This window comes from Terrapene carolina, unplaced genomic scaffold, assembly GCF_002925995.2.
Source record: "Terrapene carolina triunguis isolate 2854851 unplaced genomic scaffold, T_m_triunguis-2.0 Scaffold84, whole genome shotgun sequence".
Taxonomy (NCBI): Eukaryota; Metazoa; Chordata; order Testudines; family Emydidae; genus Terrapene; species Terrapene triunguis.
In genome coordinates this window covers 32,898,027-32,911,461 of record NW_020664435.1, presented here as the reverse complement: position 1 = coordinate 32,911,461, position 13,435 = coordinate 32,898,027, and the positions used below count along the sequence as shown (strand labels likewise).

Here is a 13,435-nt window from a genome sequence, read left to right as displayed (position 1 = left end):
GAGGTGTGGTTCAGAGGAGGAGGATGGGAGAAAATGTGGGTCCTGTGACATTGATGGTTCAGGACCAGAAGTTTCATCCTCTTCCTCTTCCTCGTCTGACTCAAGTGAGAATGATTCTGGTGCATCAGGAACCGGCAGTCCTTCTCCGTGGGGTACTGGGCGTATAGCTGATGGAATGTTTGGATAATGCACAGTCCACTTTTTCTTCTTTGACCCACCTTTCCCAACTGGAGGCACCATGTAGAAGTAACAATTGCTGGTATGATCTGTTGGCTCTCTCCAAATCATTGGCACTGCAAAAGGCATAGATTTCCTTTTCCTGTTCAACCACTGGCGAAGATTTGTTGCACAAGTGTTGCAGCATATGTGTGGGGCCCACCTCTTGTCCTGATCTCCAATTTTGCAGCCAAAATAAAGGTGATAGGCTTTCTTAACCATAGTGGTTATACTGCGCTTTTGTGATGCAAAAGTCACTTCACCACAAACATAGCAGAAGTTATCTGCACTGTTCACACAAGTACGAGGCATCTCTGCTCACTTTGGCTAAACAGAAATGTGTCCCTTTGCAAAATCAAACACTGACAAATAAGAGAGCACGACACTGTATGATTTCTAGAGCTGATATAGGGCAATTTGTTCAGCAGAGTGATGTAAGCTTCGTTATGATTGCATCATCCATGACTTCTAGGAATAACATGATGCAATTCATATCATGTATGACGCAATACCAGCTTCAGATTGCATCATTCATTGTTTTACCTAAAAAGTAAGTACTGTCCAAACCCAGTCATAGATTTATTCATAGGACCAGTCAAAGATGTATTTTAGTCATTTCTGGTTTAAATTGAGATCCCTTCCCTTTATAACTCACTTATCCTCCGCCATTCCCAAGTCAAGGGTCGTATATACTGACCCAATAGCATATCTTGAAAACTAAAGCCAATCAACAATTTTAAGCATCATTTTCGTTCTCAGTGACCCAGAATTAGTAAAGTTTGACTACATTTATTTCAGAAGCATTTTGGCTGTAGAGCAGTGTTTATCTGAACTATCCAAATCTTCAGGATCTACAAATTAGAATGGTAAATAGTTAAACAGAACCCATTTTACTCAGGCCAGTTATCAGAAATTTAAAGAGGAAGAAGCAACCAAATTGAGAAGACCATTTGGCTTAATTTCTTAAAACTTTGGGTTTATTGGAGGAGGAAAATGGGTTTACTTTAACTTTGTTTATAATATTACACGTGGGCAATCAAAACAGAATATGACCTGTTTTCCCAAAATGTGTAAGATGTGTTTGTAGAACCTTATGGCACATCTGATTTTGCGGCTGCTCGTGATGTTTAACCAGTGGCAGGTTAGCCACTGGGCCAACGGGGGCCCATGCCCAGGGGCCCTGGCCAATTGAGGGGCCCCTGGAAAAATTGGCATCTCTTGTCAAAAGTTAAGTCTGATCCTTCAGATCTTGCTTACATGAGCAATTCTTACTGTGACCAGGTGGCTGATGGGCCACACTGAGAATGCTATACTCAGGTCAGACTGCAAGGAATAGAGCAAAGAGTCCCCCAAACTGGTAGGTTATTTTATAATTAGATTCACCAAGCCAGTAACAAAACAGCTTCTGCAATACCACACTGGTTACCAAAAAGCCAAATACAGTCCCCTTTAAGCATTCCAGCCCTTGATCCCATCTAGACAGCTCAATCTAATATAGTGAGAGGTTACTGAAAACCAGATTCACCATATGTGAGGTTTGCCAATCCCAAAGGACCAGACACTGATCCCCAGGTCAATATGGGTCTCAGATCTTACCCAATAATCATGGGGATGCCAATCCTTTAGTAACTAAAAGACTAAAGGCTTAATAATACAAGGAAAAACGAAAGAAGAGAGTTGCAGTGGTTAAACCATCAATATACATACAGATATGTGTAAAGTCTTTAGGTCAGTTTCATAGCAAACATGGTAAGGCTGCTGATTTGTTTAAATCTTTCTGGAATCAATTTAAAAGGTCCAATAGGCAGTCCAGGTATAGAATCTGTTCAAGTTCTTCCATGAGAATTCCGGGGTAAACCTGGAGACCTCACTCTTATCGCTTAGACCTTCTCTGTCGAAATTTTAAGCAGACCTGAGATGTCAGGCTCAGGCCGGGGGTTTTCCTTTATAGCTCCCTAGCAAGTTGACCTCTTGTCACAGCAGGACCTCCTCCAGGGAAGAATAGGCAGTGCAGATTGTTGCTTTGAAGCTAATTTATTTCCTGTGCATACCCAGGTGTTTATAGTTGCATTTATTCACATAAGGCAATTAGCCAGTAATCATTTTAGCATAGATAATTAAATGGAAGACAGTATAGATGATAATAGTAGTTTCCCACAGTATCTTACAACTTTGATCTTAAGGTTAACTGAACCATCCGCATGCATAATAGAAAACAATTAAGACATGAAAGGACATTTAGCATTTACAAGCTAATTTGGTTACATGTTAAACTTCTAACAGGATATAGGTAAACACAGACAAATACACTTAGCATCTCCCTTGATCTATTACTACAAATAAATGGGTTAATGATTGCTGGTCTAATACATCTCTTTGAAATTCACATACAAGTAGATTGTCTTGATTACTTTTTGTAGTAATTTTCCCTCTGCTGATACTCTCACCTTCTTGTCAACTGTTGGAAATGGCTGACGTTCACCTTGATTGCATTGGCCTCGTTAGCACAACAAAAGTAATTTTCCCTCTCTTGATATTCACCCCTTCTTGTCAACTGTTAAGAATAGGCCACTTCCACCTTAATTGAATTGGCCTTGTTAGCACTAATCCCCCACTTGGTAAGGCAACTCCCATCTTTTCATGTGCGGTATATATATACTGCTTACTGTATTTTTCACTCCATGCATCTGATGAAGTAGGTTTTAGCCCACGAAAGCTTCTGCCCAAATAAATTTGTTAGTCTCTAAGGTGCCACATGGACTCCTCGTTGTTTTTGCTGATACAGACTAACATGGCTACCGCTCCGAAACCTGTCTTGTAACAGTGGAGTTTATCTCCTTTACGAAGTACCTAGATAGACAGGCAAAGTATAAAGGGGACATTCAGGACCATAATGGTATTAATTGAATGCATGGATTTCAAGGGTAATAGACTACTTAAAAAAAAGTTGTCACAGATATAGAGCTAGTTGTTGACTGAACATTATAGGCTGGATCCTCATTCCTACTAAGCATTCATCCTGTAAGGTGCTGAGCACTTAAGCACATGCTTATTTTTAAGCTCATACATGGTTCCATTGACTTTAATTGAATTTTTCACATGCTTAAAATTAAGCATCTGCCTAAGCGCTTTGCTGAAGTGCATCCAGAGTGCTCAACACATTGAAGGATTGAGCCCTGACTGGCATTTGCAGTATTTCAGCATGGGGTAATCCCGAAGGGGTGGAAAGCTGGCTCCACACCAATGCCATGTCGTATGCACTGGTATGTGAGGAGGTGTGGTCAGAGTGGATTGTGTTCCAGAGGTCTTTGTGGATGTAACAGCAAACTTGCAGGTCTGTAACAGCTGCCTAATTTCAATTAGAACAGTTCTGAGACTCCTCTAACTTGTGCTGGGGCCATCACCCAACTGTTCCTGGGACTGGAGGAGTGGACAAAAGAATGCTGAAAAGCCACTTTTGGGGTCCCCTGTTCCCACCCCCAGTCTGCTGGGTACTGCTCTGTTGCACCCGAGTATTCAGTCCTATATGTTTCTGAAATGTGGATCAGCAGGTGTGCAAATTATAGGGAATAATCTGTTAGTTTCTATAGCTCTAAAATCTGGCAGGCATTCATTTAAATGGTTCAATTTTAAGCACCTTTTTTTTCTTACTGTGTGGCTCTGAGTGTAATAATTCTTCACATTTTATTGGAAAAATAACAAATTCAGGACACTAAAAGTATCATGGGGTTACCTTTTTAGTTTGTTTTAAATCTATGAAGTGTGCAGTAGCTAAATTAATATTGAGATTAGTTTGTTGAATGTTTTGGTTCACTACAGAAATCTACTCTCCTCCACTTGTCTCAAAAGTAAAGAAAAATGCACCAAGCAGACAGGTGCTGGAGCAAGATTATGATTCCTTTGCTAAGGATTTCAGGTGGCAGACACGTTCCTTTAATCCGTCCCCCTTTTCTCACCTCTTTTTTTTTTTTTTTTTTTTTTGTTCTCTTCCACACAAATCTCTCAATAGAGATTTGAAAGCCAGGGGAAGTCCCAGGCTGAGGCATGTAGACCTTCCATTGTTTTTAACCCTTTTCTCCACTTGCTGTTTACCTTTTGGATGAATAAGCAATATGAAGGTTTTGAGAGCGCTGTTTTGAATCACTTCAATCAGCTGCTGGTTACATCTCCTGAAAGGAAGTCTTCAGCAGGGGCCATGCCCAGTGGGACCTGCTAGAGGAGCCACAGTTAGCAAACTGGGAGACTGCCACACAAAGATTCAGTATAAGTGTGGTTGAAGGGATGAGTAAGTGAGAGAGGTGAAGGGAGCCAAGCCTGTCACCTAGGGTGAGCACTCGCCCTAGCCTTGGTAAAGGCTGCTGAATAAAAAAATCACTTTTAAAAGTTGACATTACTTATTGTTCATATTTAAATTGTAAAATGAAGAAAAATGACCATTCTGCTACTACATTAGTCTGAATGCTGATTCTGTTTTAATAGTTTAATACCATAACTGTGATATTGTTTGTTAGATCAAAGTTTCTGAAACTTTTTCATAGTGAGGGGCCACACTTAATACACAGACTGTCTTGTGAACAACTTTCTCCCGTTTGCACTTACGTAATGTTTCTGTGGTCTTGTCTACACTTAGAAAAAGCCCTAACGTAGCAATTGATAGCCAGCAATTAGTGTAGCTGCACCAGAGCTAACTCCTAAGGCATAGAAGGGCAAATTGGGGCTTAAAACACCTTTTGTCTATACTGAAGAATCCGCTCCGGTGCTGCTACACCAAATAATTGGAGCTATTTTTGAGTGTGAACTATAGCAAATGCTTATATGAAAAAGCAATACTGGAGAAGTGTGTGGATTTTAAGTTGTTTTTAATGTGGTGGTGGTTTTGTATTATGGTAGCACCTAGAATTCCCAACTGAGATTCAGGCCTCATTGCACTGTATTCATATATTCATAGAGCTGAAGGACCAGCAGGGACTATTAGATCATCTAGTCTGTCTTACTGCATAACACAAGCCAATACATTTCACCCAGTTACCCAGTATTCAGTCCAATAACTTGTGGCTGACTAAAGCATTTCTTCCAGAAAGGCATCCAATCCTGTTTTGAAGACATCAAGCACTGGAGAACGCACCACTTCCCTTGGTAGTTTTTCCAATGGTTGGTTACTTGTACTGTTAAACGTTTGTACCTTATTTCCGATTTGAATTTGCCTGTCTTCAGCTTCCAGCCATTGGTCCTTGTTATATCTTTCTCCATTAGATTAAAGAGCCCTTTAATACCCAGTATTTTCTCCCTGTGAAGATATTCATACACTAATCAAGTCAATTCTCAATCTTCTGTTTGATAAACTAAACAACTTTGAGCCCTTTAAGTCACTCACTGAAAGGAATTTTCTCTAGCCCTTGAATAATTTTTATGGCTTTCTTCTGCACTTTCTCCAGTTTTTCAACATCCTTCTTAAAATATGGATATCAGAACTGGACATTATATTCTAGAATTGATCTCACCAATGCCATATACAGAGGTAAAATTACCTTTCTACTCCTACTCATTATTTTCCTGTTTATACATCCAAGAATCACATTGGCTGTTTTTACCCTAGGAGCTCACGGTCAGTTGTTCATCCAGTGTGATCCTAAATCTTTTTCAGTCACCTGTTTTCCAGGATACAGTTCCCCGTTTTCCAGGATACAGTTCCCCGTTTTTCAGGTCTGGCCTCCATTCTTTGTTCCCAGATGTACAACTTTGCATGTTGGCTGTATTAAAACACATGTTGTTTGAACGGGCCCAGTTTATCAAGTGATCCATATGACTGTCCTGTCCCTTATCATTATCTACCATTCCGCCAATCTTAGTATCAGCAGTGATTAGGATTATGGTTCCTGTTTTACAGAGGGGAAATGGATGCACAGAGATTATGTGACTTGCTCCCAAGATCACACAGGAAATCTGTGACAGTGCTGAAATTGAGCCCTCATCTTCTGAGACCCAGTCCAGTGTCTTAACTGTAAAATCATTCTTCCTGTGTAATGCAAATAAGCTGGTGGAAGTAAGGCAGAGGCCAGCCAGCTCCAGACGACCAGCAAGTATGTCCCAGACCACTAAAGATCTACTGACCTCAGTTTGAGAACCTCTCAGTTAGATTACTTGGTCCAAAACCAGGTTTATATAGCCAGGCGTGTACTTGTGCCAGCCTTTTGCGTGGCCAAAATATAAGAATATATATGAAGAAATGACAAAAGTATTTCTTATGCTATGTAAGGAAAAGACAGCTACTTTCAAATCTGAATTTTGTTTGAGTTTGTGTCACACTGTAGTGTGTGGTACAGTGCCAGGCATCTCTGCTGACCTCTTAGATAAAATGAAGGCTCTTTCCATACGCAGAGAAAAGACCCCCAAAATAGTACACTAAGCCATACTGGTAACTCATATAGGCAATGGCTCAGTGCTGACATTTCAAACTTTAGACTTAGCAAAGGGTAGATTTTAGTCCTAAATTGGCTTTTTCTGACAATAGATGGGGAAGAAGGTATGTGTGTTGTTCAATCCACCTATTTGGTCAAAAAGCATCCCCTTTTAGAGTTCCATGAGGAAAACAGGTCAAACAGACGAACCACACCCTTTTGAAAATGGCAGAATTCTGGCGTATTAAAAGTTATGAATAGAGGGTTCTGTGCGTCCCTCAAACGCTTAGTTAATTCAGATTCCAGAGAACTTCAGTATCCCATAGCTCATACTCACTTGATGTGCATGTATAACACTTATTACTGTATTATATGTGCCCAGGAAGGAGAAAATGTATCTAGTGCAGGGGTCGGGAACCTTTCAGAAGTGGTGTGCCGAGTCTTCGTTTATTCACTCTAATTTAAAGTTTCGCGTGCCAGTAATATGTTTTAACATTTTTAGAAGGTCTCTTTCTATAAGTCTATAATATATAACTAAACTATTGCTGTATGTAAAGTAAATAAGGTTTTTAAAATGTTTAAGAAGCTTCATTTAAAATTAAATTAAAATGCAGAGCATCCTAGACTGGTGGCCAGGACCCGGGCAGTGTGAGTGCCACTGAAAATCAGCTTGCGTGCCGCCTTTGGCACGACTGCCATAGGTTGCCTACCCCTGATCTAGTGCCATTAAACTTGCTAAAGAAATATTTTTTTAAGAGTCTGTGAGTGGATTTTTGACAGAACTAGTGAGTGATGTACTCTGTTCACAGTACAGGCAGAGCAGAGGCAGTAGCAGTCCAAGCTTGTCCATCTTCCCACAGCTTCTTCTCCTGGAAAGGGACACTTCTATGAGTGTTGTTCAATCTGCATTTCCATTCATTCCCTGAGTTGCAGAGCCTCCAAGAAGGTGACCACTTGGAGCAAATTTTGACGGTGGATTTTGTGACGTGGGCATTTTACATAGGCCACCGGATGGTAATTTTTTTGGGTGGATTTTTACCTAGTCTAGATTCAAACTAGTGACCTAGAGGTGAAGGAGTGTCCTCTAAGACATCCTATTTGAAACTATTACCATCACTGCTTGGCACACAATACATGGCAGCACATCTGCTGCCTGTGTATTTTCTGTAGGTAATGTGTGCTTAACCCATATCACAGCCTGACACTGAGCAGTAGGTTCTTCAGCGTAACATGTAAACAAAACTCCATGTAAGGCAGATGTAGTAATCAGAGCATCATTATGCTGAATTGTAAATATTTAAGCTTAATTGCTGACAGTTGATCTTTAACAATTTCATTAAGACAAGTGTGTTTTAGAAGCCTTTTTATTATTTGTTTTTTGTTTTTCGTTCTTTAGTTTATAATATCTTGGAAGCTGGGATTTTTTTTTTTTCCCCTTCACTGATTTTATTTTACTGGGAAAACATGAATGGCACCAAAATGTAACATTGCTGTTTAACCTCAGCTTTAGTTTGTGCATTTATTGTGTCAGAAACATCTTGGGTTGTGCACCAGCGTCACTGATTTCAGTGTATGTCTAGAAAGAGCAATATTTAGTGTATAAAGTGGTGTGTGTGTGTTTTTGGCTGGCATAGTGGTAGGGGGAACGGAAATACATTTTAAAAAGGGAAGCCCACTTAACTCCTAAACCAACCAGTTTATGATTCTTTGTGGTAGTAACGATATACCAAAGTTTAGCTATTAAGTCCAATTCTACCCAAAAATGTGTATATGGTTTAGGATGAACAGGCACTGCTCCTAATCTTTGGTACCAGAACAAGTTTTCAAAGCAATGAAGTTTCAGTTGATTGTATTTTTAAATAAGAAATGAAACTTGTAATCCCTGTATTGGAATATCAGTCATGTACCTTTAATTAGAGTTAAACCTGTCTCTGGTAGTTCAGATAATGCTGTACAGTGTATGTAATATTTAATTATGAAGGTAATCTTTGGACCATTGTGTGTTTTTGGTGTTTATGGAAGAGTGTTGTGATATTCAAGAGTATGATTGGTTTGTTCTGTATTGTACCCTTTATTTCTGCATGAAGGCATTACTGTCAGTGAACAATCGAAGTAAATTGGATTTCAAGCAACCAAACCATGAATGGAACGGTGAAGAATGATTTGCTGTTGGAAAATGTTTGTTTGCATTGGTAACAGAGTTATAGCTATGAGGGAGGCACCCTGCACAAACACATCTCTAAAACTGATCCCTGACATGACACCCAATTTGTAATTCTTCAGCAAGTTTTCAAAGTATCATCAGTAAGGGCCCTGCAAATACTTACACACTTGCTTAACTGTACACATCTATAGTCCCATTGATACTAAATCAGTGTTGCCAACTCCAAACGTTTAAAAATCACAAGGTATTTCAGAAAAAAATTTTGGTTTCTTTTTTAGTGCCTTTGGGTTTTTGAGCTTTTAAAGTGTACTTGGATCCCATTTTCAAGCTTTTCTAACCACAAGGGTTAGAAAATTAACCTTAAAAAAAAAAAAAAAAAAAAAAAAAAAAAAAAAAAAAAAAAAAAAAAAGCCGTGTCATATAATTACATGAGTACAGGAACTGGGCATCAAGCAAAACCACAAATTTTTGCAAGACTCATAGTAAAATCAGAAGAGCTGGCAACCTGTAATCACAATGGTGGTAACTGAGTGTGTAAAAGATACACATGTGCCTAAATGTTTGCAGGATCAGACCCTCCTGTCACAAACATAGGTAATATAGTTCAACCCTGTGGCAAGAACAAATGAGAGAACTCTGATCTTTGTGCTTTAGTGTGTCCTCAGGCTGAGGTTTCTCATGTTTCAGTACTTGGGTATTGATTTACTAATTTGATTTTCTGGGGCATATGGTGGTGATGATAATGCTGCATAAGCATTATTTTTAAAAATACAATAATTATAAACTGGTATTGACTCTTTGCAGTGCAGCACAAAAGTATGTATGTAAACTGGTATCATTTATTTAAGTTTGCTCTCATCCAATTTTAAACAAATGGAAATCGATACTGGTTGCAGATACCAGTGACTGGATTGTAGGAAGAAGTGGACTGGCGCTGTTACAAAGAATAGCCTGCAAAAGTTTAGATAAAATAGACCTCTACTGAGACATTTTTTTTGAATTTGTCATTTTACAAGATTATACAAACTGTATGTTGCTTCCTCCTTTCTTGTCCTTTCTATCTTTTTTCTCTACCCTTTAAGTAGTACATCTGATGTACCTATTTGTGTACATACCTGGTGTGTGTGTGTGTGTGTGTGTGTATATATATATATATATGTGTGTGTGTGTGTGTGTGTGTGTGTGTGTGTGTATACATATATATAGATATATAAAATACACGTTTTATAAAATTTCAGTCTTTAAAAAAAGTGTTCTTGTTACACTTGAAATTTCATCTTTTAATTGCAGGTGTATAAATTATATTCAGTGCATTTAATTTGTTTTCTTTCAGATATGTGTCACAAAGATGTCTACACGGAACTGCCAGGGAATGGACTCAGTGATCAAACCCCTGGACACAATTCCCGAGGACAAAAAAGTCAGAGTTCAGAGGACACAGAGCAGTTTTGATCCATTTGAGAAACCAACTAGTCAAGTGAAGAGGGTCCATTCAGAGAACAATGCTTGCATTAACTTCAAAACTACATCAGCAGGGAAAGAATCTCCTAAAGTCAGACGACATTCTAGTCCCAGCTCTGTAAGTGCATCTGGCTATATTATCTATGTGATTACCAGTATCTACACCAAATGCATAAATACAGTATATGTTTCTTACCTTTGTAAATGAAATTCAACACTTCTTAAAGCATTCCTGTCAGATTAAAACTAATGCACTTAAAAAAATGCCTTTTACTGTTGCTACTAAAAATCTAAATTACATTTCACTGTTGTGTTTAATCTGACAATTCTCTCAGCTCTTGGGCAGTTAGTTTCACTTGTTTATGGACTGTTTATGGACAGTGTCTAATCAATTTAACTTTTAGGGGCTCATCGTCAAGTACAATGCTGAAGTATTTGGATTGCTAACTTTGCAGGGGAATGTTTATTTCCAAAGAAAAGTTGTTTTCCTGGAACGACAAACAAATGAACACAAAACTCCCAAAACAACGTAGGCACGTTTATTTTGGTCTTAGGTTTTATAAAAGTATATTTCTATTAAACCTAAATCTTGGGCCAATTTTGACTTTTTTGTGTACCTTTTAAAATCCTCTTATTTTAAATGGAATATATAAGTGAAAATAAGGTTACTGTTTTCTGACAGAACCATGTTGCATGTGGAAAAAATGAAAGGATTTTTATCAATGCAGTATCATGTTTGTTTTCCTTATGTGGTGTAATATTTTGAAATTAGGTAGATAAATAAAATGTCATGTCTTTCATGAATAGTGCCCAGACAGATGTCCCACAAGAGACCGTAACAAATTATTGAAAAAGTGTATCTTCTTTTTACTGTAGTCGGATAAATCCATAATAGTGTGACCTTTGAGATAAAGATTACAGATTCAAGGAGAATTCAAAGAATGCTTCAAAAGTTAGTTGCCATGAAAGTGATTTAGAAGGTTGATTGTCTTTTCTGCTGTCTTTTCTGGATCAGGCAGAATTTTGAGAAAATTCTGTTTCTATGAAGAAATGCCAAAATTCTCTTTTCTAGAGCTGAGCTTTGTTTAACCCATGTGAATTTAACAGATAAGATGTCATGCCCTTAGGAGGATGTACTTTGTAGGAAAGGTTATATTTTAAAAGGAACTATCTTTAACAAAAATAAATTTATTTTTCCATCATGGTGTCATGTTATACAGCCTCTGTCACAGAAGTCTCCCACATGATCCAAATCAATCCATAAGAAAGAGTTCTTCATAGTGTCTGCTTAGTGACTATAGTCACCACCACCATCACATTGTTTAATGTTTTCAGGATAGAATGGAGCTTTATAGTTATTTCTCAGCCTCTTTGTTAATGCAGTGTTTTTCTTGTATGGGTCAGTTTAGGCTCTTCACCTACAGTGTATCCAGTGCTCTAATCTGGTTATGTAAAATAAAAGGTAGGTTTATTTACACACAATAGCATCAGTATTAAAAGAAAATGAACAAGTCATACAGGACACACAAAACCAATATCTGATAAATCAAGATGTAAAGTTTAACCTAATCCTAACTAAGGGCCCTGCCCTTCTCTGATTGAAGACAATGGCAAAATTATTCGCTGGGAGCAGCATTGGGCCTTAAGAAACTGCATGACTAAATAAACTCTCTTCTCAGAGATCCCACATGGAGAAAGAGGTTTGTATATATGAGAGAGAGAAATCTGGTCCTTCTAACTGCTATCCTAGACTAGTACCATCTCTTCATGTCTTCTTTGGTGTAAATATTACTTGGTTCTGAAGGATTTATGGACTCCCAGTTCTCATATAATCATAGGAATTAAAGATGGAAGAGCACTATGTGAACTTGAAGTCCATCTATCTGATGATGCTGGATTGTTTCCTAAAATACATATTCTGTGTTTTGTTCTGTTTATGTCTGCTAGTTTCAAAAGTTGCAAGCAATGGGGACTTCATTGGGAGATGATTTGCCAGCCTAATGTTATTGCTAGGAAGCTTTGCCTAATATCAACCTAAATTTTCTGTTTCTTAACGTTTTCACATTTTCTCCCATATTAACCTCTTGTAGCTGTCTAAATAATGCCCATTCCTACTGAGTGTTTACAGCCTTCAAATATTTGTGGACTTCTACCATGTATTAGTTGTCATCTAAACAACTTGCTGGATAGAAAGGTTAACGTAATTGTTCTTTATTAATCAGTTCCCTTGGCTTCCTAATAACTTTTGTTGCTAGTATTCTTTGAACTTCCTGCAGTTTATCAATATATTTCTGCTAATAAAGTGTTTAAAATTAACATTCAACCATATCAGAACTGTGAAATTATCCTTTTCAAGCACATCAAAGTTGCCCTGACCTTTTTTCTTCCCATCTCCTATCACATTGGAAATCTGCATCTAATTTGTTCACCACTATTAACCTTAAGTTTCTTTCAGCATTATTGTTTTTCAAGTATTTCCTGCTTACTAAATTTGTTTGAATCGCGTTTCCGCAACTGTATTAGATTGCATTTTTCTAAGTCCCAAGTCATTTTGTCTAGACCCCTTTGTATTATTTCCACATGCATTTTGCCCAGATTGATTTTCGTACATGTTCATGTTTTCCAAGTACTCTGGGACGTTCTTTATGCGTACTTACTTTGACAGGCTTGTATTTCCTACTTGTTCAAACTTTTGTTCTTTATTTTCTTTCTAAAGACAGACTTTAAAAAGAAGTTCCAGTTTTTTAAAATAATAATAAAAAGCTCAGTATCGCCACCATTTTGGTTTCACATGTTTCCATTTATTAATAGACACCACTTCTCTCTAGTATGTCCTTCCTTCCCCAATTTTTATTTAGAAAACTCCCTTCCCTACCTTTTGACTAGCATTAACTCAGTCTCCCTTTTCCATTGCCTTTATTTCTACCTGCAAACAATTAGCTGATTCTGCTTATTATTGTTTGGCTGCCTCCCCCTCCACATTTCTAATTTACAATTAAGAAAAAATCATATTTTTGAATAGTCCTTTCATGAAGTTACACTGATGGCTACTTCTTCTCTTTCAGAAGACATGTAATGTACTGTGCCTTATTTATGGTGTTTCCTAACATTCCACATACTCTTTCCAAATTGGTAGATTTCAATGCTTTCTGCATTTTTTCTTTACTAACTAGGGTACCAATCCTGCAAGTGCATA

The 13,435-nt window shown here is 38.0% G+C and overlaps 1 protein-coding gene across 2 annotated transcripts in view; it reads left to right on the top strand.

The window, feature by feature from the left end:
• The window catches only part of CDK14 (cyclin dependent kinase 14), a 483,078-nt gene that overhangs the window by 121,125 nt on the left and 348,518 nt on the right, over nt 1–13,435 (top strand). For both annotated transcript variants that reach the window (XM_024202069.2, XM_024202070.2), the window contains one exon: nt 10,112–10,357. In XM_024202069.2, coding sequence (XP_024057837.1) covers nt 10,112–10,357 — 246 coding nt within the window. The remainder of the gene's footprint in view (nt 1–10,111; nt 10,358–13,435) is intronic.